The 23,776-nt window shown below is 27.4% G+C and overlaps 1 protein-coding gene across 1 annotated transcript in view; it reads right to left on the bottom strand.

Moving 5' to 3' along the window:
• Positions 1 to 326: 326 nt before the first annotated feature.
• LOC123291052 (all trans-polyprenyl-diphosphate synthase PDSS1) overlaps positions 327 to 23,776 on the bottom strand; it is a 135,411-nt gene continuing 111,961 nt past the window's right edge. The window contains exons 5-8 of the mRNA XM_044871489.1: positions 1,429 to 1,518; positions 1,168 to 1,299; positions 906 to 1,100; positions 327 to 648 (exon numbers count right to left, since the gene is read on the bottom strand). Of these exons, the coding sequence (XP_044727424.1) occupies positions 427 to 648; positions 906 to 1,100; positions 1,168 to 1,299; positions 1,429 to 1,518 (639 nt within the window). The 3' untranslated portion in view covers positions 327 to 426. The remainder of the gene's footprint in view (positions 649 to 905; positions 1,101 to 1,167; positions 1,300 to 1,428; positions 1,519 to 23,776) is intronic.

Genomic DNA, 23,776 nt, shown 5'->3' with positions numbered 1-23,776 from the left:
AAATAAGTCAAAATCTGCGTTCAAAACTAATTTCATTCCAATTGGCAAGTGGAACTTCAAGAGTATTCATTTAGAATAATTTTAAGCCTTAAATATTTTGTTCGATTAAAAATTATATAATAATAAAAGAACAAGGGGAGGAGTATGACAGAGTATTGCTTTCAATTGTTACTTAATAATTATAATTCTAAAAAAAATTAAATACTACTTAATAATTTCTGCAATTTACTCTTAATTACTAGAAAAAAAAATTGAGCGTTAATGCCAATAATAATTAAGAATATAAATACTACATAAAATATAAAAAAAAAAACTTCAAATCGGCGTATGCAAAAATATTGCCGTTATTATGTATTTTATATTTTGGCAAATTCTCCTATTTATCCAAATGTAATATTGTAAAGAAAACCACTGGACGATTTTTTTTTATTTCATTCGATTTAAAACAAAATCTGTGATGAGTACAAGTGCTTTTTGATGCGGGGACTCTGTAATTGTATTTGCAAGTCGTGCTGCTTCCATACAATGTTGTTGGGCCAAAAATTGTGTTTGTTTTAAGCCTTGTGATTTATGGACTAATTCAAAAGCACGTTCACAATCGCCTGGTTCACCAAAACGACGCATTATCATTGGTGTTAATTCTGGATACTAAAACACAAAAATTAATAATTATTAAAAAATTGTTCGAAAAATTTGATATTTTGCTACCGGAAAATAGTTTTATTTTAAAGAGTCAATGCGACAAGGTTTGGTTGTTCATTGAACAACCAAATATTGTGTGTTATGTTAAACCCCATTATTGTTAACTGATAATTCAAGTTAACAAAAATTTAATTTAAAAGTACAAAAACTTTAAACCTCTTTGTGAAAGCAAATAAAGTTGAAGTATTGATTATTCAACAAACCTTTTCGCATGCAAATAAGACGGGCGCTGTAGCTAGACCTAATTTTAAATCGGCCGCAGTTGGTTTACCCATTTCTTCTGCTGAAGAAACAAAATCTAACATATCATCAACCAATTGAAATGCTAATCCCAAATTTCGTCCATATTGATATGCTAATTCACAAGTCTGTTCATCAGCTTGTGCCAAAATTGCCACCTATAGAAAAAAAAATTACGGTTAGCAAATATTTGTTCAATTTCTAGCCTCTTTTCAGTATACTTACAGATTTCAGTGAGTTAGCAATAAGTGATGCAGTTTTACGATATGTTTTCGTTAAATAATGAGCAAATCGTTCGTTTTCTGTTTCTTTTGAACCCAATTGCATGAATTCACCTTGAATTAAATCGGTAATTACCTATTTTAAAATAAATAAAAAACAAATTATAAAATTTAATAAATAAATAAATACCATTTAAATATTGTAGGTCAATTAGTTTATAGATATTTTATTTTAATAATAATTTTAAAGTACACTTTACTTTACCTCACTAAGTACTAATGTGACGTCATCATTCTTTAAACGAGCAATCATCATTGAGGCTACAGCTAAGATAAAATCACCAGCCATTGCAACCTGAAATATAAATAATATCAATGTTAGAAATTATAGTTAAACTTTTTAACTTTTGCTATTAATTTTGTAGAAATTTTATTAATACGTCACAATTTTGAGAGAATTTAATGGCAGTTTGTTGTGTAACAATTCAGTTCTGAGAGCTATTAATTACTGGAGAATTTTTATTGGGAAATTTATCGTATAGATGTGGTTTCATCTGATGACAGAAGAAGGTTCATTGTTAATATAAATTTTTTATCTACTGTAACGCATATTTAACAAAATCACTATTATTTTCCGGCTAAAATACAGTTTTAAAGAGTGAATTGGTTTTTCTTGTTATAACACTAGTTTTGTTGGCACTCTTCGAAAAAAATTTTCCAATAAAATGATTTGTATTTCTATAAAGACCATTTTTGTACAAATTGAATGAAAAAACGCGTAAAAAGCTATGATATGTAGTTTCTAATAGGGTCTTATGTTTGAGTTTTTATGAAGAACAACTTTCTAATTTAAAGTTTTCGTCTAATTTTCTCTATATCCCTATAAGATGTGTGTCTTTGAAATTAACATTTTTCGTTTGAAGCATTTTCATCGAATAAACTTATTTTTCGAGTTTCGTGCATATGTGGCAAGTTAAAAAAGCACCCAGTATATTATATGGGAAAAATATAATTATTGTTTTAGTTTTACAGGAAAATTAAGCTAAGCTATGTTTCAAACATAGCATATTAGAAGAGTACGATACTTTTTCAGTTATAATTCAAACTTAAACTTAACTAAACTTCAAACTTAAGTTTGATTATTGCCAAACTTAATAACAATCATGTATTAAAGGAAAAACGCGAAGCAAGTTGAAAAGGAAACAAGTGAAAACAAACAATTGACCGAGTTAATTGTTAAAATAGCCTGTATAGAAAATGTTGAATGCCAGAGCTTGCATTAATTTTAATAAATCAGCGGATGGACAAACTTTCGGCGGATGAACAAACGAGCGGACAGACGGAATTAATCATTAAGTGATTTTATGAACACCTCTACTAAAATTTTATTCGTATCATCAATATTTCTAAGCGTAACAAGCTTGGGGCAAAAATTAGAATACCTTGATATAAATTTCATATCTACAGGGTATAAATATGAAGTGGTCACAGGTTAGAAAAATTCGAACAACTATTTTGGTTTGAAGTCGACGTTTCTAATTAGTATGCAAATTTTTCAAGAATATTTACAAAATCAATTATGCAATATTAAAATTATATTTATGTATAAAATACTGTTATTATTTATGACGTATAAATAACTTAAATTTCATTTTCAATTGTATATTACCTATTCATCATCAGTTTCAACAATACTTAGTAGTCACAAGTCACGTGTTACCCTGAATACAATTATAAAACTGGTTTTTAAAGTACTAATTAGTGACGCAATTATTAATTGAAGAAAAGTATTTTTCAAAACGTTTATGAATAGTAATTTATGAAAATTAGAAAACAATGAATTTATTGACATTAATTTCGAGTGCGTTCAAGAAGAGAACAATTCAGGAAGCAATTAAATCTACGGTATAGGAATCTCGAAACTATACGCAAAATACACTTAGTTGAAGGTTGAGAGGGGGTGAAAGTTCTCAATTCGATATGTATTTTTTCCATATATGAATACTTCCTAATCTGGCGTTATATACTAAAAAGTCAAATCTCAAAAAAAAAAAAAAAAAAAAAAAAGAGTAAAAATTTGCTTTTGATGAGCAAATGTGGTATTACTTTATTTCTTCAATAACTGTTTTAGCACCATCCAAAACGAAATAGTTAGAGTTAGTGTCTGTTAAATTATACCGCCAATATTTCTCTGAGATTCTTAAAACGATTAATACGTCAATTTATTCAGTAATTCAGATTTATTCAGTAAGATACGGATATGTTGGCTTACAGATATATTTGAACATACAGATAGGTCAAAAAGCCTTACGATTTGGACTTTTAAAAATTTTTTTTTTCAACAGTTAGACGAGTAATTAATTAAAGTTCAATAGGGAAAAAGACTCCATTAATCAAAGTACGAAAATTATCACAATATATTCAGAAGAATAACCAACCAGCCTTCTCAAATATCTCAAATAAATAAATATACAACTCACATCGCTCAAATTTTGTCTCTGCAACAGAAATGGTGAATGCTATACGACATTATCCAACTCCATAAAATTTCTTGTATGCGTGTCGAGTAGAAATTACTGTTTTGTTTAAGCCATATCACGGCTTTGAATCTTTAAACTACTTACGACCGTATAGTTACGTAAAGATTAGTATATTTTTTCTATATAGACGTTAAAGGTCAGTGAACCATGTCGGTTCGTTGAACTATAGTGCTAAGATCAGTTAAAATTCACTCTTGAACTAGAATTCAATCAAACTCAGCTAATTATTCCGTTTGTCAAGTTTAAATCGACCATTTTTAAATTACAATTCAATTTTATCAAATACATCTTTCATTTAGGTTCGCTTTTAATGAACTTTTTAACAGTACAAGTGTATTCTTATTAATTGAATTTATATTAGGTTTTTGGTAGTACATACTATATTAAAATAATAAATTCTCGAGAATGAACGAAAGTTCGAAAAATTGTAGTCATATATCAATAATAAAATTATTTTTTATTATTTTAATTATTTTTTATATTCCTATTGTATTTTGTGTGTATTTTTCGTTTCATAAGTCAAGAAAAAGACACAAATATTTGATATTTGTATGAGTTTGGCCTCGTGGCTTTATTAAATTCATATTGACATTTCGCTCAATTTAATAGTGATAATTGTTCTATTGTGTTGTAGAATTTTGAATTATTGAATGGTGATTCATACTGTACTTTCCCTCATTTTTCCCTCTTAAAATACAAATTATTTGTTTGCCACATGTGCCTGGGGACTTTCAAATCGAGTAAGTAGAATTGATACATTAAACATATTTGGAATCAAAAGAAATTCGGAATCAGGAATGAATTTTTATAATTAATACAGTTCGCATTACTCGGTAACATAATTCCGTCAACATATTCTTTAAAAAAAAAAAAGAAAAACGGAAAGTCAGTCAAAAAGTATTGCCGATAATTTTGTCCTTTATCGAAAACTAATGTGATATTACAATGGACGTTAATCTACCGAGTTTAACGTCTTAAACAAAGTAAAATTTGAACAAAAATATTTATACATAAAATATATAAGCTTTTTAATTGGTAAGGGGCTTTTGGCCCACGCTGAAGAGACAAAACAAAAAATTTAAAGAAAGTACTCCTATCGATTTTTAACAATACAAAATAAGGATTACAAAGCAATAAAGTAACATAACTTAACATTATATTTAATCAATATAAATTATCAACATTAATTTAATAAAAATAATTATTATACAAAAATATATATTTAAAAAAAATTAAATTGTGTCTGTTTTAACATGAGTATATTATTATTGATGAAAAATATTATGAAACATTTAATATTTGAACTGAACATGAACGAACGATCTCTTCTGTGTTTGGCTGCAAAACCAGATGCAGGCGACCTTGTCATGGTTTAGTTCGCTTGGTAAAAAAGGTATTAGGCAATAAATTCATGTATACCTCTACCTGTATAATACAACATGTACATTATATATATATATTTAAAATTTAATATGTTTTATAATAATTATTGTTATAAGTAGGTATGCACGTATGTACTCTATACCACAGGCTACGGTTTTACAACCACTTAATAATTGATTTTATTAAAACTCAAATATGTCATATTGGTGGAAAATAATGAATAATCACCCAATATCACATGTAATGGTAGGAGAGAATTACTTAAAATTAATTAATAAAAGTACAAATTCAGTGAGAGAAATTCCAATTTCTAAAACGGACGCAACGTCATAGTATGTATCTTCTCAGACTTTTTGACATACATGTGGAAACGCAAAGAAATTATTAGTTCAATTTTTTAATCTTTACTTTTTAGTACAAAGTAATTTTTAAATGTCATGTAAAGTTTAATATAGTGAAGGATTCCACAAATAAAATGCCACGCATTGGAGTGATTTACAGCGTAAAAACTACACTGTTAATTGATTTAACTGTCAATTACAAAACAGTTTTCTATTTATTTCGGACAGAATTAAGTTGATGAAGATCAAATGAATAATTGCGAATATACAGAGTATTTTAATCTATAATAGCTCGTTTTTTAGTAAACCAATCAAAAAACAACTTAACGAAAAATTGCGTCTTAAATGGTTAGAGATAGAATGATACTTCAAATAAGAAAGTTGCTCCTCATAAAAAACTAACATTTTTCATCTAAACTACTCAATTTTGTAAAGGTAAACATCACGAACGGTTCTCTCGTGAATACAGTATATTTTGGTCTAGGTTCTAAATAAATAGCTGCTGTAATCTAGGCAGACAATCTTTCCCCAGAATAATAAGATCTCCTCCCACTTTTACTGAATTTCTACTCAGTAATAAGAAATCATTTGAATTTAAGATATATTGGAAATTAAAGAAACCGGTTAGAGTAGGTATTTGTTGTTTCGTCACGATAGCGCTTATTTAAATTTTGTCTTTTAAACATTTCAAAAACATATTGAAAATAGATAATAATAACGGATTGATTTTGAATATACAGTTTTAGTTTATGGACTTTATTTATAAAAAATTATTTCTAGGAAGTACCTTGATATTTTTCAATTTTATTTCCTATATATAAACTGAATGTACGCATCTTCAAATCGATAATTTATATTTTTTAAATGTCATGAACATTTAAATCATATGATTATGGTAATTCGAAACAAAAATTTTTTCAGTTTTAGAATATTTTGTTCTGTACCTTAAAATAAATTTAGAAATGATACCTAATTTAAGCCTGAAAAATCTGTACCTTAAAATAAATTTAGAAATGATACCTAATTTAAGCCATAAAATTATAACACTGAAACAATGAAAAACTATACTTATATTCTAAGATATAGCACGTAAAAATCCATGAACGCTAACTTTCTGCCGGGTGGGAAAAACTTATGAGTGGATGCGGAGCTTAAAATAAAATGAGAAAAATTGAAAAAAGTTTCTGCTCCTTGCCAAATAAGTTCCCTAACGATCAAACAAATTTTACGCAATGCTAGCAGACATATCCCGCCTGCCCTTCCCGACTAATCTCAATCAAACCATGTTACCCTTTTTCAGGTGGGAATAGGGAGAGGAGGAAATGTCTGCCAGCAGTATGTTACGCTTGATCGATCATTAGGGAGCTTATTTGGTAAGGGGCAGGAATTTTTCTCAATTTTTAATAATTTTATTTACCCTTTTCCTCGATCTCGAAAATGATCGCTTTGCGATACATTCGCCCTATGTGAGAAAATGTTTCACATCGACTCAGGAGCTTATTTACCATACCTACTGCTGAAAGTTAGGGGCCGATTATTTCTCCAACTGTTTACGAAGTTTAAGAAAGTCAAGCAGCTAAGTTGGAGTATAAATATAAAAAAAAAAAGATTTCGAAAAAATTATAATGGCATACCAAATAATGATAACAAAAGCAATATTTAAGAATCTTTGAAACTTCTAAACTTATATAAATAATTTAGTTCAAACTCTTTCTTTCCTCTCGTATTTCAGATTAAAAATAATAATGTGGGTTTAACCTCCGTTTTTATGACGTACGCCTTATCACAGTGGCCACCCACATCATTATTTGTTAACCTTTATTTATTAAATTACAGTAATATTTACAATTTCATTTTTGGTGTGGGTGGAACGGGTTACTTCGTTCTTGTCCAAGCGAAGACAATGTAATCAATTCTGCACTCCTATTAATTATAAATAGTTCACACTGCCGCTGCCTGGATTCGAACCCGCAACCTAAGTCTAAATAATCCAACCGGATGAATTCAGAATCAATTATTTAAAGAAAGATATTAGTTAAATTATCAATAAATGGATATTGCCAGAAAGGTAAAATTAAGAAAAATGTTAATCTACTACATCCTAAGATTCCAAATCTTTCTCAATACACCTGCTATGCTTGCTTTTCAAAAGAATACACTACTTCTAGCATCTATATTATAACAGAAATACTTCACCAAAAAATACTAGATAACGTTAAAATAATGAAATTTCTATTTTCTTGTTTATAAAAATAAACTTTATAATATTACATTTACTAATTCTTGTCAATATATGTAATGATCCATTGACAAATTCTCTAATATAATTAAGAAATTAGTTTTTTTAATTTTGTTGCACAAATTAACGGTACTTTAAATTCATTAATTTAAGTTGTGTAATTCACTTATGTTTAAAAAAAAAATTCATTTATGTTTAAAAAAAAAGTAAGTATACATATTGACTTTATTTAATTGAAATATATACACACCTTTGTTCAAAAAAATAAATTATTATTAATCAACTTAATTAATTAAACAAGTGAAAACAGACAATTGACTAAGTTAATTGTTGAAAAACCCTGTATTAAAAGTGTAATTTCTTACACTTACCATTTTTTTTGGTTTTCGAAAATTTTCAAAAGTATTTTCTAGATTATTTTTCTTTCACAAGACCACTTGTTGAAGCAAACTGCAAATTTTCAACTCCTATCTTTTATAGTTTTGGAGAAAAAGGACACCAAAGTTTTGTCCTAATTTGCGGAGAAATGTTTGCGAAAAATAAACAGTGATGTTCACGAAAAATTATTTCAAGGAAAAGTTATTCAATATGTAAGGAACATTTTTTACAATTAAACTTTTTTTCTACTTCTAAGGGCTTACAAGATGGGTCCTATCCGCCCGCCTGCCCGTTCGTCAAAACGATAACTCAAAAAGAAAAACTGCAATCTGTGCAACATAGGTCAATTGGGTCTTGAGTCCGTAGGACCCTGTTTAAATAAACAACTTTTGTCTGAAACATTTTTTTTCGTAAACATCATTGTTTACACGCGTTGGTGCAAATTATTTTCGACCATTTTATAGTATTTATTATATGGGATTATCAGTTAGGTATGTGTGACACCACAATCGTGTTAAGTATACACAACTGTGAAAATCTAAGAGCATCTGACTATCTTTCGTTACTTACATAACGTAAAAAAATAAATGTTTGCGTAATCAACACTGTCCATACAACAATTAACTGTTTTTTGTCAATTGTTTGTTTTCACTTGTTTAATATAATTTTCCTAAAAAAATAATTTTTTTCATATTTTATAGAGAGGAAATAATTTTCCAAGAAAAAGGGTTTTGGGTATTCTTAAACGTAAATAAACAAGATAAGTTTTCTTTAATTATAACGTTTAATTTTGGAAATTTTGTTATCAATATTAGTCCATCTCAACAATTTAATCCAAGATCCATTCCATTCCTGCCGCTCATTATTTTTAAGATATCCCGTATTATCATGTAGTTATTTTAACATAAAACAAAATAATAAACAACTATTCATCGACATTAAAAAAAAGTACTTTTTTGTACATTTAATTCTCACATTCCAAATTGTAATTAATTAAATAATTTAATTAACTATAATTAATGAAGAAATTAGGTATGAAGAAATGTGTGCATTTAAACAAAATTTTGCTTTTATTTTGAAAGTTAATTTGCAAAAAATAATTAAGATAATTAAAGTTTAGATTTTATCTGCTAATTATTCAAATCTTCTTTTTGTTTGCAGGTGACCTATTTCCATAAAATTTAACTCTTTTGATTTTTGTGTAGTCTGTCCTATTTAGATATGTTTTCTGTAAATAGATCAGTTAGTTTGTAGGAAATAGTAAGAAACTATGTCAAAATGTCAATAATATATTACATATACTTAGGCTAGACAATATAATATTGTGGTAAACGGATTTGTATCATTAATGTCGTCGATATATACAAAATGTTGTAGAAAAAATAAAATTTAACAAATTATAGAGAAAAAAAAGTGGGTATAAATATATTTTGGGTTCGGGATAAAGAAACAAGGAAATATTTGATTTTTCAATAACAATCGCCAATCGGTAACTCACATCTAATGAATATACAAGAATAGCAACAGCTCAAAATACACTTTTATTTACAAATAAATATGAAAAAATAATAAATAATTGAATATTTAACCGCGAATGATAGTTCGCTTTAGAAGGGTGTTATAAGGTGATAATTTTAAGGTTAAAACGTCCGCCATTCTTTACTCAGTCTTTATGCCCAAAATTGATGGTACAGGAGCTCGCAACGTCAGCAAAACAAGAATTTTATTATGATTGATTTTATGAAATGTTGTTCTTCCAGTTAGAGCTTGGGCCATCTGGCGGTAGTGATTGCGTTTAGTACTGCGCAGCCTAAATGTACAGGTAATAATCCTAAATTTAAAAAAAATTTTAGTATGTCTTTATAATTTTAATATTATGTTATTTAGGTATACAAAAAACCTAAAATTAAATAAATTTAAAATAATTCTTACTGCTGTTTGATTCGATCTCGGAACTAGAAATCACTAAAATAATATAAAAATACTGGCGCCTTAACAACCGCGGCCATCTAACACCCATTAGCATTGTAACTTTTTCGGTTTTATTCAAGGTTTAGCAACCGAATTAACGTCTGGCAAATTAAATTTAGGTTTTTGTATTCTTAAATAACATAATATTAAAATTGCAGACATACTAAAATACTTTTAAAATTTAGGATTATTACCAGTACATTTAGGTTGCGCAGTACTAAACGCAACCGCTACCGCTAGCCAGATGGCCCAAGCTACTAACTGATAAAGCAAGAAGAACAACATATCATAAAATCAGACATAATAAAATTATCTCTCCAAAACGTTGCGATCTCCTATATTATCATACTAGCTGTTACCCGCCCGCTTTGCTGGGCAACATCCCCACTTGCACCCCTCCCTCCACATTTCCTTGCGTTGGATAACAGTTTTGTAATGTACACGTCATGCTCTTTTATTTGATATCCCACTTAAGTATATTTGTAAATATTCGATAATTCCTTCCCACTTTCTCGCTACACCTTTCTACCCTCCGAAGGTTAAAAAAATCTTCTAAATGTAATTTAAAACATTCTGACCAAGTTTTGAACTATTAAAAGCCATAATTGAAAAATATGAATTTTTTATTCATGAACACCCCCGCAACCCCCCTTGTGGGTGGAATTTCGTAAAATCCGTTCTTAGCTGACCTCTACTTGGCAAAAGGAATATTCCTGCCAAATTTCAAGTCTCTAGGTCTTATAGTTCCAGAGATATCGTGATGAGTGACTATCTATCTATATCTATAGAAAGTCTCCTATATATATAAGATGATACCATCAGCTTCAGTTTTGGAATTTAAATTGTTTTTAAATTCCCCTCCAATATGACTACTTAGAACAGCACAACGTTTTACTTTTTAAATAAAGTATCAAGTTTTTTTTTTTTTTTTTCAAATATAAATTAGAATTTACGGAATAAAAGTTATCATTTATTGATAATTTTAATTAAAACTTGGAATAGAAATTATCAATATTCCTATAAGAAACCTTATAAGGAACTTATCTTAGAAAAATTATTATTAGGTTCTTATAAGGAACTTCATTAGGAGATATGTTCAAATAATTCTAAATAATCAATATTGATAATTTTATTTCCAAATCGGAATTTAAATTATCAATATAGTGATATTAATTACAAGCTTTAAGCGATATACACTCTGTGTCAAAAAAACACACAGATTTACATAGAATATATATATAAACTTAAATTAAAGTGTAATGTAAATTAATTATGTTTGGTATTATTGTCTTAAACAGGACATACAAAGATTAAAGAATAAATTGACAGTACATAGTCGGTGTGGTCCTAAAGTCGTGTGAGTGCGACCACTGTAGTCCACACGACAAACTTCCCAAAGGGACAAAAACATTAAAAAAAGGTCTTGTTAGCCTTCATAGATTATTCTTCGAATATGTACTGCAGCGTATGTTGGAACGATCATTATCTCCATAGATAAATGATGTGTTTTATTCACTTTTCAGATTCTGTTTATTTGGTTTTTTCCAGTTTTTTTATTACTATTAAAAAACGGCTCAACTAATTCTGCTGAAAACTCTTCCAGTTCTTAAATACGCAATTACGCGTCGAATAAGCAAAGTATTAATGTCATAACTGGTTCGCGAGATAATCGAGACGAAAAAATCCGAAAGAACATACGCACATACATACACACACATAGACATCACATTGAAAAGGTTTGATTCGGATATTGCGGCCTTGAAACCGCGGAAATATGTAAAACTGGAGATTTTAAAAATCGGCCCCATTACATTAACTTCCTCTGGGAAGTTAATAAAATAAGAATCGAGGACTAAATCAGAAATTCCTACAAAAAGTTCAAAATAAAAAAAAGATAAAACTTAATTACGCAAAAGACAAAAACAAACATAAAAGTTCAATATCTTAATTTGAAGACGAACGTAATAAAATTAAAACAATTTAACAAAGCCCGACAACGTGGACAAAAAAGCTTGATACCTAATATGAGTTTTTTTATCCATCGTGAGCAGTCTTAAATTTATTTAAAATTAAACCAATATTATTTTTATTGTACGATACCGTGTAACGAACGAATTAAAGAAAAGATTAAAAAACTAGTCGATATATTTTGTAATAATAGACATACACGGTATATAAAATAAATTATAATAAAAGGAAGGTACTTTATAAAAAAATGATAATTTTTTTATTTATATATTATTTTAATCAAAATGAATGGCATAAAGTTATGTTTAATATACTTTTAAAATTAATCATACACATATTCATATTCATATATTATGTATTCTACTATAAAATAACAGGTTATTATTACAACCACAAATCTGTACTTACATAAGATATAAAACGACCTTGTTTAGTGCAATGCACTTTTATTTATATAAAAAACAAAATGTTATTATTATTATTATTAATATAGCGGCAATAAAATTACAATTACAGTACTAATTATAATTGGGTTACAATTTGTAACATTTATTTGCAAACTTTTAATATGATACAGTTACCATATCAATGGTTTCTTTGTATTTACTTTTTCTTAAACGATGTAATTACGATTAAAAATACCAGTGTACTTAGTTTGTAGAATGGCGTATTATAGGAACAGTTTAGGCTAAGCACTATACTTTTAATATATATTGTATTTATTTATGATAAACTGACGAAATTAATAAATTGTTTTTGTATTTTCTGAAATGATGGAATAGCGATTATAAATAACAGTGAACGTAATTTGTAAGATGACGTTTTACAGATAAAGTTTAGGCTAAGCACTATGCACATAGTTATAAGATGTATTATATTTAATTATGGTAAACTGACGATTAGCATTCAATCGCTGCTGGATAAAATTTTCTAAATTAATACAAAATAAGTTCATCATTCTATGGTTTTTGTTTATACCACGGAAATAGATTTTTATAACTTTTTCAAACGACCATTCAGTTCCACCTATTTGTTCTTGGAATCGAGAATAGCAATATATTTTAGTGGGAATCCCATTCGTATATGAAGCTAAATTCAACAAGTGGATACAACACTTCATTGATTTAATTGTTGAAATACCATGTATAGACAGTGCTCATTACGCAATCGATTGCTTTTTTTTTAAAGGAAGATAGCCACTCTTACACATGAAGAAATAAGAGTATCTTTCTTATTACTTCCTTAGTGGATATAGTATATGCTAAAACTAACAAATACATGCATACATAATGTATGTAAGCTATAAATTTAAAATATATACAATAACTGTATACATACTATGTAATGTTTCAAACCTAATTTGCGCCCTCATGAGTAAACAGTAATTTTTACCAAAAAATGTTTAAAATAAACTCGACCTTACATTTTACATCCTGTGTTACCGTGTTGACAAACAGATAGACGGACAACCAAAAGTGGGCTAATTAGGATTTTATGAATATTTATACTAGAATTTTGTTCGTACCATCAATATTTTTAAGCGTTACAAACTTGGGACAAAACTAAGTATACCTTGATATATTTCATATATTCATGGTATAAAAATGCAATGAGTGATAAAAATAAACAAAGAAAATAAACAATATAACAATTTCCCTTGACCATAAAAGATAGTCTGTGGCCATCATGGGTTTTTCCTTAAGTTTATTTTAGTTTTAATAATTGCTTCGCTTTCGTGGAATATATTAAAGAAAAAAAGTTAATGACCATGTATATAATGCAACCTTTATAACAAACATACTCTATAGCATTTAAATATTAGTATAAATTTTGATAGAAATGAAATTATTTTCGAGACTCCAAATTATATAAAAAATGATTCATTGGATTAGGTTAATACACATACAATAAATTGTCTTATAATATATTGATTTGCCTTGAAAGGGTAATAACATACAAAAATATAATTTCAAATTTCAGATTATTGCAGAAATGATAATTTCATCCCCCATTATTGGTTTCTAATTTTTAACAAAAAAGGTCCATTTTATAAAACACTAGATGTATACTTACCCACTTTGCTGGGCAACATTCCCATTCTCACCCCTTGCATAGGGGTCACAGTTTTATAATCTACACGTCATGCTCTTTTATTTGATACCCAACTTGGGTATATTTGAAAATATTTTATTGATCATCCCCCCTTTCTCGCTCCACCCCCAAAGGTTAAAAATAGATAAAAACAAACCTTGAAGCTGGTTTTATATCTTGCAATATTTGAGCTTAATCGATGCACAACTTAAGTTTTTGAAGCACACGCCTTTCAACTCCTATTTAAACCCCTTACTCTAAAATAATATGCATGTATTATACATAAAAGCCTTCCTTTTGATTCATTCTATCTATTAGAAAAAACCGCATGAAAAGCCGTTGCGCAGTTGTAAAGATCTAAGCATACATAGGGACATCATAGGTACAGACAACGGGAAGCGTTGTTTTATACTATGTATTGATATTTGCAGTTAAATAGATTTGCAGTCATAAATATATCATATAATGATTTAAATAAAATATTGCAAAGTTTATAACACAAAAGTATACCTTTCAATATTTTGAGCTCGACGTTAAACAATCGATTACATATATTTTTGTCCAAATAAATTACTATACACTAGTTTAATTTGCCGCTCGTAATTGAAGTGTTGCAAGAAGAAGAAAAATTAATTGTCAAATTTTTCTGGTAATATTAAAAAACCCTTAAATGTTGATAATTAGTACCTAAAGTTGCAGAAAATCACATAAAAAATAATATTCCCTGATTATTTATTCTGTAAAATTAATGTTTACAGAAAGATTAACGATAATTGAATTTGTATAACATTAAAAAAATATTTTTCCCAATGACAAATTAAAATAATCTTCAGTACTTTTCAGCACAGAAAGTGCATATTTAACCTCTAAGATACTAATCTCTGTTCAAATATAAGAATTAATAATACAGTATTTTAGGCAGTGAAAGAAAGATTTCATCATCTGATAAGTTGAATGTATGGACCATAAGGATCTCACTTACATGAACAGCTTGTTGACATTGCATTTATCTATATTCAAAATAAACATTTTTCCCGTATAATATTAATAAGCTCCATCCGCCATTTGACACAATCCAAGATTATTATTGCAGAAAACAAATGGTTGAAGCGCAATTAAATTAAGTACTATATGAAATAATAACATCTATTATAAATTTATCAGCGCTTCCACCATATTTATTAAACTGGCTTCTTTGTGAATATTTATGAACTTTTTCAAATTCATGCAACGCTGATAGCACCATTTATACAAAGAAATAAAGTTTTATAAAACTGAAGTTAAAAGCTCTTCTTTTACTACTCTGATCATTAAGAATATTCCGATTCGCAATACGTTTTTTGTTTAAATTAATGAAAATTTATTCTGTTGATCAGCGAACTAATAAATAACATATTTATTTAAAAAATTATACCCTATTTTTTAAATAAAATATATTTCAAAACATTTTTTCTTTTTTTCATATAAAAATTAGCATAAAAATATGATTTAAATGTATTGTTGTAATAATGAGTATTACAAAATGTCATCATCATTTCTAGCATTTTTATATTAAAAAATGATTTTAATAACCAATCCTTTTTTAATATATTCATTTTACTTTTTATTGATAACTAAATAAATAAAGCATATATCATCGATTAACACATTCTAGTTAAAAAACAAGTGTAAACAAACAATTGACTGAGTTAATTGTTGAAATACCATGCATTAACAGTGTTGATTACTCTATCACTTAACACATATATACATGTCACACATACATAACTGATATTTCCATATAATACATACTATACAATTTACGAATAATTTGCGCCCTCACGAGTAAACATGTTTACAAAAAAATGTATCAAACAAAAGTTGTTTTGTTTTTTATAAGGATCATTTTTTACATTTAATCTTTTGTTCTTTCTCTAACGGTTTACAAGATGGGTATTACAGGCCCAAGACCCAATTGACCTATGTTGCTCATTTATGAACTCGACTTCACTTTTTACGTCCTGAATACGCTGTAAAAATTTCATTTTGATATGTGTTTTCGCGTTGACAGATAGACGGACAGACGGACAGACAACCGGAAATGGATTAATTAGGTCATTCTTTGAATACCTATAACAAAATTTTTTTCGTAGCACCAATATTTTTAAGCGTCACAAACTTGGGACTAAACTTAGTATACCTTGCATATTACATACATGCATGGTATAATTATGTATTTCTTTTCCTTCTACTGATTTCAAAAAGTAAAATACAATTTTTAAACTAAACAAGCTCAGCGCAAATCATTTGGGGTTTACTTAGGTAAAAAATTTTTCAGAATATGTGGAAAAGATCGCTTATGTCATTATTAACCCATATTTATATTTTTCAGTGTATTGGAGAGCCACGTAAGACTTACATCTCGGAATCCAGGGCCAGTTCTCGAATCTTTATAAAAACTGTTCGGATGCATTTCTTAAAGCTGACATAAAGAAGTTAACAAATTTTTGTTGCGATATTGTGCAGGGGCTAGCCACTCTATGCGGATGGAAAAATTTATGCTGAAAATGAGAACGGGAATCGATATAGGAATTCTAATCAAAATTGGTCATTATTTCGAAAAGTCAATACCTTGCGAATTATTGATGATTGAAATTCGGAGTATTTAACGTCAAATAACTGTCGTATAATATCATACACTGTCTAAAGTAAAAAACCCTTGAAAATGAAAAAAAGTTTCAAATCTTAATTGACGGAGTTATAATGACAACAAGTTTCTCGGAACTTTCTTTTTATGTTCTATTTAGTACAAAAACTGATGAATTTGCCACGGAAACAAAAACTAATGCTTGCTGCTTTCCAAGTAATTTACCACGGGAACTAAAATTAATGCTTTGCCGCTTCTCAATCTATATATTTATATATAAATTTTATGTTGTGTAGGCTTCAAAAACTTAAAAAGTTCTGCATCGATTCAGCTCAAATTTTTACACGTTATACAACCCGCTTAGAGGATGGTTTTTATCTATTTTTTCCCTCGGCGCAAGTGGGTTATGGAGGAGGAAGTAGGGATGATCAATCAATTATTTTCAAATATACGAAAGTAAGGTATCGAATAAAAGAGCATGACGTGTACATTACCTACATAACAATAACCCCCGACGCAAGGGGATATGGGAGTGGAATGGAAGTGGGGATGAACAATCTGAACTCTTTTATTGGTAGGTTGTAAAATTTTTTTTAATTTACAAGTTGTTAAACTTCTCATATATTTTTATGCAATCATAATGTGCCACAGCGAAGCGTGAAAGGGTACTGCTAACAATAAAAACATTCTTTGAGAAATGAGATAAGATGAGTCACAGCTGGAAAAACATGAAATTAGCTTAGTGAAGAAAACCGAATATTTAAAGTTAAATTTACGTATTTAGCCTAGATTTAAATATGTCTTTAACAAATTATATTAAACAAAGTAACCACAAAAGATGTTAAAAAAACATCCGGGAAGATTTTTTCGTTTAAATAAATACTAAACACTCTACTTCAGTCTGAAGAGTATTTCCATGAATTGAATCAAAGTTTTTTCATGTGATTTTTTTTTAACAGACAATAATTTAAAGAAGAGAAGAATATTTCAATATTTATTCATAAAATGTCCTCGTATTAACGATCATATTGTAAAGTAAATACTCAGAATATTAAATATATTTTGACGTAAAAAAACATACCGCTGAAAAAAATGACGATAATCACGTTTTGTTTTCAGTGTCCAATAATAAAAATAATTAAAATAGAAAGCAAAAAAATAATTGCAGATCCAATGCAGTAAAATTTCTATATAAATAATTCGCACTGTTTTTAAGAAAGCAGCATTGAGTATTCGCACCGTGCGTGAGTTTTATTGGAGGCGTTTCCATGGTAACGAGACACTACTTAAATTATAGAATTGTATGGATGTATATATAATTGTATGGATTGCATTTATGACTTATATTGAAAATTTAATATTATTGTCTCACAAATTTAAATAAATAATTATGATAATTTACATTTGAAAAATAATATTTGAGCAATTTGATTTCTTATTTTCACAATTTTTAATGCATTAAGTTTAATCATTTAGTGTTTTTCAATAATTTTAATTTGACATTTCTATAACATTTACATTTAAAGAATTGCAAATTAGTCATTACAGCCTCTTTTATCGCCAAAATTTCACTGGAAGCGCTACCATCGATTTTATTGTCCCTACCATGACTACGGTAGGGACGCACAACGAATAGCTCACAGATTCTTAGATCAAACACATTTCAATTGAGTAAAATAATATGTCCATTTTATACATCTATCAAAACGATCGCATAATCCTTTCTGAGGTTTTATCTTTCGCCAAAAATGATAAGAAAGAGCTGCAGGGTAGACTGTATATCCGTACATTCACAATTCACATTTTGTGTATAAAAGAGTCGAGTATCGTGACCTTAAAATGTAAAAATCGAAATTTTCGAAATAAAACAATAATAATTACGAAATATTCTTAGATCTGGGAATCGTGAAAACAAAGAATCCTAATATATTTTTAGTGATGACAAAACACTGCTATTTGAGAATAACAAGTCTTAGAAAAGGAACAGTCAAATAAAAATCAAATGTAATTTATTGATTAAAGGATGTTCAAATTTTACACAAATAACTATATACAAAAATATTCAGCCCATTTTTGTACACTTTAATTTTCATACAATTCAAATATCTACATAAATTGTAGGTATTGTTCAATTTATAATGAATTCATTGTATAACTCTATATGCATATGATAATGAGGTTTTACTATACCAATTAAATGTTTTTCAATTGAATATTAAATGTAATAAATCTTCAAATGATCTCATATATTGACGGACATATTATTAACAAGTGAATGTTTTTATTGTTGAAATATTACGTGAAAATATGTCAACAGTTATAATGTAATTCCTTCCTAATATCATTGGCGTACTTTTAAATTATGCTTGTGTGTTCGTTGTAGTAGTACAAGAAACGGTGGTAAAAGGTCAATCTTCACCCATCTGATGAAACCAAATGAAAAATGTTTTTTTTTGAAATTTTATTATTTTTTAAACACTCTTATCATAGTTTTTTTATCGAAAAGTGTTCATGGCTAATTTTAATTAATGTTAATATCAATTATTTTCGTGAACTGTTTTTTTCCAAAAAGCCTATACCGTTATTTTCGCAATTAAATTATTATCATTCTTCTTATACCAATTTTGATTGGCTAACAGATCGTTGTAGATCTGTTTATAACAGTTAAGCTAATATAGATAACTACATCGATCTGTTAATCGCTCGATATTGGTATCAGAAGAAATATAATTTAATTACGAAAATAATGGTAAAGACTTGCTTTAAAAAACAGTTCATGAAAATAAATGAAAATTTCCGAAATTGATGTTTTTGCTTACACCTTTACTCTCGTGATAAGAGAAATCCTCACAAAATCTGAAGGACTTAATAAAATATATTTTTAAAAACTGTAGATAGGTTGAAAAAATCTAAGGAATTCATAATTTGAAAATAGCTAAAATTATATGAAGATAGAAAAAGTTTCTTTTCCTGATTCCTAATTTACATCCTGATTGCTAATTAAATTCATTATTAATTCATTTTGCATAAAAATGACGAATTTTTTATACCATTGTAATGACAAAATTGAATTTACATAATTGAATTAAAATATTTAATTAGTTATGCGTCTATAATATTTTTCAAGCGCGATTCATTAAAGAAAGAGCAGGCGTAAGTTGTAAGTTGTCATATGAACTTTTCATGATAATTTTCTTTTTAATTTTATCCATTTTTGCATAATTTCCAAATTTGTTTCAATTTTATACTTTACCATAGTGATTTGAGGTAAATAATTAACTTTTGCTTAATGGCCAATAAATAATAAGTCATTCCTTCAAACACATATAAGTCTCAAATTTTATCGGACGGTGTAAAATATATTTCATTAAATCAAACGAATTACAAACATTTTTGGTAATTATACAGAATTGGGGATCCACTTATTTTTGGCTATAAAAGAATTTAAAATTTTCTTTTAAATTAGTTATGTTCCTCTGTGAGTTGCCGTAGAACCACATTTCAAACTGGGAGAATTATTATTTGAAGGACGAAAAACAAGTTTCAACCCCGAAATTTTTCGTATTTATCAAATTTCAAAAATTTGTTAATAATAAATTTTTAATAGAATTCATTAGAATTCAATAGAGCTTCAATTGAGCCGTTTTTGCTAAACTTATCTCAGTACCTAGTTGCTTCGTTTAGGAGTTAAATGTTTTTTTGTAACTTAGCTTTAAACGCCAGTGCTAATTTGATCAATTTGAGTAGTAGACATTGTCAACTAGGAAATTGGGGCAAAAATCGAAATTTAAATTGAAAACAAACAATTGACTGAGTTGATTACGTAATAGTTTGTTTTTTACGTCATGTAAGTAAAGAAAGATAGCCACTCTTAGACAGCCCCACATACATAACTGATTTTCCCATATAATAGATACTATATAATTTGCGCCTAATTTGCATACTCACGGATAAACAGTGATGTGTGTGAAAAAATGTTTCACACTAAAGTTGTTTATTTTTTTATAAGAACATTTTTTACATTTTAACTTTTGTTCTATCTCTAATGGCTTACAAGATGGGTCCTACGGTCCTAAGACCCATTTGACCTATGTTGCTCATTTAAGAATTCGACCACACTTTGTACGTCTTGAGCACACTATAAAAATTTCAGCTTGATATCTTTTTTCGTTTTTGAGTTATCGTAACACCTATCCCAAAATTTAGTTGTTAGCATCAATATTTTTAAGCGTTATTACAAACTTGGGACTAACTTAATAAACCTTGATATATTTCATATATAAATGGTATAAAAACTATTATAAATTTCCTAAACATGTTTTATACTATTGAAAAACTTAAACCAAGCGTTTATTATAAAAATCTAAAAAAATTAATCCTTTAATTAGAAACATTAGGTCAATTAGAAACACTAATAATTTATATCTACACAAACCGGTACCTATTTTTTTACAGTTAAAAAAAAATTTATTTTCCATCTCATCTGTTTGAAGATGAGCAAAGAAATTTATGTGATAATGAAAAATAAAATGACCTCAACATTTAATTTAAAAAGAACGGAATAGTGATTAGCAACAGTTTTTTTTTATTCTTTAATTTAGAAAAAAATGTTATTTTATGCTATTAAAACAAATTATTCAAATTAATTTAAAACCAAATAGTAGTTGACATTCATAACATTTCCGAAAAATTTCATATTTTTTAATTCGTTTTTAAATGATTTATTTAACTTGATCGGAATTATAGTATACTAGAGTGATACCCACCGCTTCGCTCGGTTTAAAAGTAAAGATTAATAAAGTTTGCTCTCGCTTATCCCCTTTCTATAACACTCGAAATAATGGTAAGGATTATTTTACACAGGTAAAATATATGGTTGACTATTTTTTTAAATGTATAATAGTCGTAATTATTCATTGAGTATATCAGAAAAGATGGCCGTGAAATATTGTATGTACTATTTTTACAGAAATCTGTAATTTATGGTAATGTCAAATGTCAAATTAAATAAGTTAAAAAAAATTTATTTATTTATTAATATATCTTTATAAATTATATCTCATGTGTTATTATGAAGTATAGCTATATTGCTGACAAACAAACAAACATGCTCACTTTCGTATTTATAATATAATAGAGATTTAAATAATTTATCATCATTTCTGTCAAAAGGTGAATAACAAGGAAATTTTTCCTTAATATTATTGTATTCATAATATTATTTTTAAGGAAGTGTTTATATTTTTATATTAAATTAATATTCTTTTATAATAATCTTATTGTTCTTTTAAATTAAGATTTTGGTGCCATAATGGTACGAATATCGTCACCCAATATCGGTTTTCTATCAAAATATAAATGGTAGAAACTTTATAGAAACAAAATAAATAAATTTTAAAAAAATTGTTAATTTATGCCAAATAATTATTTTATAGCGCAAAGAACCAAATTTGGAATCTTGCTCAAAATAAAAAATATTTTTCTTTTTTTTGAGTTTTATACAAAAAGGTTCTCTTGTGATTTTTTCTATAGACGCTTAGTTTTCGAAATAAAAATTCTTGAAAAATAAAAAATGCAATTTCCGATTTAAAAAAATATTGTTATTTTTTTCCATCTCTGAAGTAATTTGCTTAGCTAACGCAGCTCTTGCGCTGCGAATTCTTGTATTTCATTTTAAGAATTATTTCAAGCATTATCTTATCATTTCAAAACTTGCTCAATTTAAGTGAAGTTTGCTGAATTTTTAAAGTTTTTTTCTTTTTCTCATTTTCCGCTAAATTTGACTCTTCGTACTCTTCCTTAATTAACTCTTCCTTATTGAAAAGTTTTGATTTATTTTTAAGAGGTTGTAAAAAAGTTAAAAAAATAAACAAAATTATTATAATTTAGGGATATTTTGTAAGATTTGATAGATAGCATCTAATATTTCATAATAAAACAACAATTTTTTTTTTTAATTTCAAAATATGCGGAATTAGAAGTTATTATTTTTGTACACATATTTAAATAAGTTTTATTTTTAATTTAAAATTTAAAATATATACCAGTCAGCGAATCTAACACTACAATTTAAAATTGAAAATAAAACAAGTGAAAACAAACAATTGACTGAGTTAATTATTGAAATACCATGTATAGACAGTGTTGATTACTGAATCGTTGGTTTTTTCACGTCATGTAAGTAAAGAGAGATAGCCATATGACACACACATGACTGATATTCCCATATAATAAACACTATCTAATTTGCGACTTCACGGGTACGAAAAAATGTTTCAAACAAAAGTTGTTTATTTTTTTATAAGAATCAACACCATTATGGTTTTTTAAATTCTTCTTATTTATAAAAAAAATAATGTAAGCACTGATATTCAACACTTTCTATACAGGGTATTTACACAATTAACTCAGTCAATTGGTTATTTTCACTTTTTTATAATAGTTTCCAGCGATCATAAAAAGATATGAAAAAGACATAAAGAATATTTAATTCAGCCTTGAATATTTTAAAGTATATCTATGGATTATTTTTAAATCAGGATGCCAATCGTCTCTGAATTTAACAATAAATAGTTTTAGTTGCAAAACTATATGTTTGGTTAAAATATAAAATTTATTTTTATTGCTGTGTTTTCAAGAAAAGCAGAATTTTTAATCATTGATCAAAACGTAAAGATGGCACACGTAAAGATCTACACATGGAAGTTAAAATTATACAATCTCCAAAGAATTATTTTTATTTAACTGTAAGACTATTATGTTATGCATATTACTGAATTATTTGTTTAAACATCATTCCTGTAGAGGAAAACCTGTAAAGAAATCCATGCTATACTACTTGTTGCAAATCTATTATTTGAGTATGTACAAATCTATTATTTTTACTCAAAACGTAAAAACTGATAAATTTTTTAAAAATTCTAAAAAAAATTATGATTTTTGTAAAACTTTGATGGTAAAATAATAATTCAAAAATTTTTCAAGTTTATTTCACTCGAAAAATTGATCGTTTCTCTATGATTTAAAATTAAAATTGAATTTAATCTCATTCCATTTTCTTAAAAATAAAAACCCGT

The sequence above is a fragment of the Chrysoperla carnea genome, chromosome 1, assembly GCF_905475395.1.
Source record: "Chrysoperla carnea chromosome 1, inChrCarn1.1, whole genome shotgun sequence".
NCBI classification, from domain to species: domain Eukaryota; kingdom Metazoa; phylum Arthropoda; class Insecta; order Neuroptera; family Chrysopidae; genus Chrysoperla; species Chrysoperla carnea.
The sequence above is the reverse complement of the archived record's forward strand: the minus strand, read 5'-3'. Positions and strand labels throughout refer to the sequence as shown.